The sequence below is a fragment of the Xenopus tropicalis genome, chromosome 8 (assembly GCF_000004195.4).
Source record: "Xenopus tropicalis strain Nigerian chromosome 8, UCB_Xtro_10.0, whole genome shotgun sequence".
Classification (NCBI taxonomy): Eukaryota; Metazoa; Chordata; class Amphibia; order Anura; family Pipidae; genus Xenopus; species Xenopus tropicalis.
The window spans coordinates 139031952-139036919 of record NC_030684.2 but is presented as its reverse complement, the minus strand read 5'-3'; the positions used below and the strand labels follow the sequence as shown (position 1 = coordinate 139036919).

The window sequence follows — 4968 nt, the reverse complement described above, 5'->3', positions numbered from 1 at the left end:
TTAATAATACAAACATATATCTTCCATGTTTATACCTTAATGTGGGTTCATAATTGTTTATGTGCAGTTATATCATGGCACATCTGTTCTTGCCCAGGCATCTAGGCCTTACCCCCCACTCAGATGCCTCTCATCTTTTATGTGTTTGTACATATATAAACCATAATGTTTTGTTTACTGTATTTGTCTACTGTATAGTAAATGCTGCATATTTCTCTTTCCCCAGTTTCACACCTTCCCCTTATTAATAAACTGAAGCCTACCAACCTGTCTCAGTGAGTTGATGAAGGGAGGAGTTTATCTGTATTTCAAACTACACACTGCCCCAGGGTAATACGTAGTGAGGACAGAACAGTGAAACAACGGCTATCCAGCGGGTAGAACTGCCTAAACGCTTCACTGCGAGTGCAGTGAAACAACGGCTGCACAGCAGGCAGGACAAGTTAGGAGCTACACTGCAAGTGCAGGCAATCTTTAAATTCAGCCACTGCTACTAAGTCACGGTAGCCCAGAGAAGCCACAGCAGCTACAGCAGGCTAAAAACTTCTCCATTATTGCATAATGTCACAGAAACGGACACCTTCACTAACAACAAGGTCCCAAGTCTCGGGTTCCTCCCAGCGCTCATCTGTCATCAATGCGGCCGCAATTGCCCGCGCAAAGGCAGAAGCAGCCAAAGCCCGAGTCTCCTTTGCAGAAAGGGAGATGGAAGCAAAAATAGAGAAATCACGCCTAGATGCAGAAAAAGCACGCCTAGATGCAGAAAAAGCACGCCTAGAAGCAGAGAATGCACGCTTAGAAGCATCTTTAGGAAAGCTGGTCATAGAGAGGGAAGCTGCAGCAGCCATAGCTGAAGCAGAAGCTCTAGAGGCAATTGTATACCCTGACAGCGAAAGACACAGCAGGGCACCAGATCTAGAGATTGAAGGTCAAGACCCACTGCAGCGCACCTCTGAGTATGTCCAGCAGCACTCCAAACAAAACACAGATTCTCTTTCAGCACAAGAACCAGGTCAACATGCTACCCGAGAGCCAGACCAACAACGCTATACGACTCAAGAAGTCAGCAGCAAGTCACAAGTGCACCAGAGAGGTAACGCAGAGCAAAATGATCCTGCTTATGGCACCCACATCAGCTGGGTACCCAAGCCTACGGGTAACCCTACAACTACTTCCTCTGATATGTTAAGGCGGTATGTCACAAGTCAGCCTAAAGAAGAACCTCCAGACAGGTATGATTACACAACACCTTCTCACTATAACACTCATCCACCTACCTACCATGGTGCCAACCAGGCCACAATGGACTTTGCCAAGTTCTTTGCCCGACGTGAGTTAATCACCAAAGGACTTGTAAAGTTTAATGACCGCCCAGAAGGCTTCAGAGCCTGGCGATCCTCTTTCCAAAACACTATCAGAGACTTAGACCTATCATACAGTGAGGAGATAGACCTCCTTATCAAATACTTAGGCACTGAGTCTGCAGAGCATGCCAAAAGGATCAGGGTGATCAACATAAACCACCCAGAGACTGGTCTCAAAATGATCTGGCACAGACTTAATGAGTGTTATGGCTCAGCAGAGGTAGTAGAGAATGCACTCTTAAAAAGAATTGATGATTTCCCTAAAATATCCAATAAAGGTTACCAAAAACTTAGGGAACTAAGTGACCTGTTAATGGAACTTCAGGTTGCTAAAGCCGAAGGAGACTTACCAGGACTTGCATTCCTGGACACAGCCAGAGGTGTTAACCCCATAGTGCAAAAGCTACCCTACAACTTGCAAGAACGGTGGATGGCACATGGGTCTAAATTCAAACAAACATACAATGTCACATTTCCCCCCTTTACTGTGTTTGTGGACTTTGTATACCAGCAAGCCAAGATGAGGAATGACCCCAGTTTTGATCTCACTCTGCCACATGCCACCCCTTCAGTACCTAATACTCGCAAAGCAGTAACAGTTCACAAAACTAATGTTTCCTCTTCAGGTTCTTTCCACAGGTCTGCTGACAGCTCTCAGGAGGAGACAAACAACAAAGACCCTGGTAAGCAGTGTCCCCTACACCAAAGGCCTCACCCTCTTCTGAAATGCAGAGCCTTCAGAGGAAAGTCCATAGATGACCGCAAAGCCTTCCTAAAGGAAAACCACATCTGCTACAAGTGCTGCTCATCAACATCTCACCTTGCCAAGGACTGTAAGGTCAGTGTAAAATGCACAGAATGTGACAGCACACACCACAATACAGCATTACACCCTGGGCCAGCCCCGTGGACATTACCTCACAACAAGGGTGCTAGCGAGCATGGCGGGGAGGAAGGTGACACTGCTATAACTACACCAGAGGTCACTTCACAATGTACAGAAGTCTGCAAAGGAGCCATAGGTGGCAGATCCTGCTCCAAAATCTGCTTAGTCAAAGTATACCCGAAAGGCCAAAGGGATAAAGCTATTAGACTTTATGCAATCATGGACGATCAGAGTAATGGATCTCTAGCCTGTCCAGCCTTCTTTGATTTATTCAATATCAAAGGCCCAAGCATTCCTTACTCCTTAAAGACTTGTGCAGGAGTTATTGAGACAGCAGGGAGGAAGGCATCTGGCTACCAAGTAGAGTCCATAGATGGACAAATATGCTTGCCTTTGCCACCTATAACTGAGTGCAGTCGGATACCAGATAATAGGACTGAAATCCCTACACCAGATGCAGCACTGCACCATGCACACTTGAAATGTATAACGCACTTAATCCCTGAACTTGACCCTAAGGCCCAGATAATGCTTCTTCTTGGAAGAGATATCCTACGGGTCCACAAAGCAAGGGACCAGATAAATGGTCCTCGCAATGCACCTTATGCTCAGAAGCTAGACCTTGGATGGGTCATCATAGGTGATGTATGCCTGGGAGATGTACACAGGCCAACCAACATCAACACTCTGTATACTAACACATTAGAGAATGGCCGCCCTTCTCTTTTTCAACCATGTCCAAATCGCTTTCTGATTAAAGAGATTCAGAATAACACTTATCTAACCAACCTCTTAGGAGAGAGCTATCCCTGCGCTAAGGATGATGATCATTTGGGTTGCAACGTGTTCCAGAGATCCAAAAATGACAATCAGCTTTCCCTTTCCATAGAAGACAAAATCTTCCTGGAAATCATGGATCAAGGTATGTGTAAAGACAATGCTAACAGCTGGGTAGCTCCACTTCCTTTCAAACCACATAGACGTTCCCTTCCTAATAACAGAGAAGAGGCATTCAAACGTTTCACTTCCCTCACTCGCACATTCCAAAGGAAACCAGAGATGAGAGAACATTTCTTTACATTCATGGGAAAAATATTTGAGAATGGTCATGCAGAAACTGCTCCTAGTATTACAAGGAAAGAAGAATGCTGGTACTTGCCAATCTTTGGAGTATACCACCCAAAGAAGCCAGGTCAGATCAGAGTTGTGTTTGATTCCAGTTCCAAATATGACGGTGTTTCCGTAAATGATGTACTTTTAACAGGTCCAGACCTCAACAACAAACTCTTGGGGGTACTCATACGTTTCCGCAAAGATCCTATTGCCTTTATAGCAGACATCCAGCAAATGTTCCACAGCTTTCTTGTGAGAGAAGATCATAGGAACTTCTTGAGATTCTTCGGGTTCAGAGACAATGATCCAGCGAAAGATGTCCTAGAGTACCGCATGAAAGTGCATGTGTTTGGAAACAGCCCTTCCCCTGCAGTGGCCATATATGGGCTCAGGCGGTCTGCCCAGGAAGGAGAAGTTGACTATGGCAGAGATGTCACACAATTTGTTGAAAGAGACTTTTATGTAGATGATGGTCTGAAGTCATCACCCTCTGAGGAGACAGCAATCAGTCTGCTTAAGAGAACACAAGACATGCTAGCCTGTTCCAACCTCTGCACAAAATAACCTCCAACAGCATAGAGGTAATGAAAGCCTTCCCTTCCCAAGACCATGATAATGATTTAAGAGACCTAGATTTGGGAACAGACACTTTACCTGTACAACGCAGCCTTGGCCTAAACTGGGACTTGAAATCTGACACATTTACATTTCAAGTGAACAAGGATGAGAAACCCTTCACTCGCAGAGGAGTCTTATCTACAGTAAATAGTTTGTATGACCCTCTAGGATTTGCAGCTCCAGTAACTGTTCAAGGCAAAGCTCTACTACGAGAACTAACAGTGGAATCTTGTGACTGGGATTCCCCTCTCCCAGCAGCAAGGGAACAAGTCTGGATAGAATGGAGAGACTCTTTAGGAGCATTGTCTAGCATTCAAATTCCAAGGCAATACACTTGTACTCCTGCTGCAGGAATAAAAGAAAGGAAGCTTTGTATATTTTCTGATGCTTCAATCAAAGCGATAGCTGCCGTTGCCTACCTTAAGACTGTAGATTGCAAAGGACAGTGCCACATTGGATTCGTTATGGGTAAAGCAAAACTAACTCCACTACCTGAGCACACTATACCCAGATTGGAGCTGTGTGCAGCTGTGCTAGCAGTGGAAATGGCTGAACTCATCACTTCAGAAATTGATCTTCAACTAAGTGAGGCTGAATTCTACACAGATAGCAAGGTAGTGTTGGGCTACATCTGCAATGAGACCAGACGATTCTATGTCTATGTAAGTAACAGAATTCTGCGCATACGGAGATCAACACACCCAAAACAATGGCACTATGTACCTTCAGAGAAAAATCCAGCAGATCATGCAACAAGAGCTGTACCCGCAGCTTGTTTAAAACAAACCTCCTGGTTTACAGGGCCTTCTTTCCTGTATTCATCTGAACAGAATGACCCTGCTGATGGGTATGAACTAATTGATACAACATCTGATCCAGAGATTCGTCCACAAGTATCTACACTCTGCACTGATACTTCAAGTATGCACCTTGGGTCTCATCGCTTCAAGAGGTTCTCCACTTGGAAGTCTCTAGTCAGATCTATTA

At 44.9% G+C, this 4968-nt stretch overlaps 1 protein-coding gene across 1 annotated transcript; it reads left to right on the top strand.

The window, feature by feature from the left end:
* Positions 1-561: 561 nt before the first annotated feature.
* On the top strand, positions 562-3927 carry LOC116406857. Its single transcript, XM_031891834.1, has 2 exons — positions 562-3172; positions 3515-3927. Exons 1-2 carry the CDS (start codon positions 562-564, stop codon positions 3925-3927), a joined length of 3024 nt encoding a protein of 1007 aa, XP_031747694.1.
* Positions 3928-4968: the final 1041 nt, after the last annotated feature.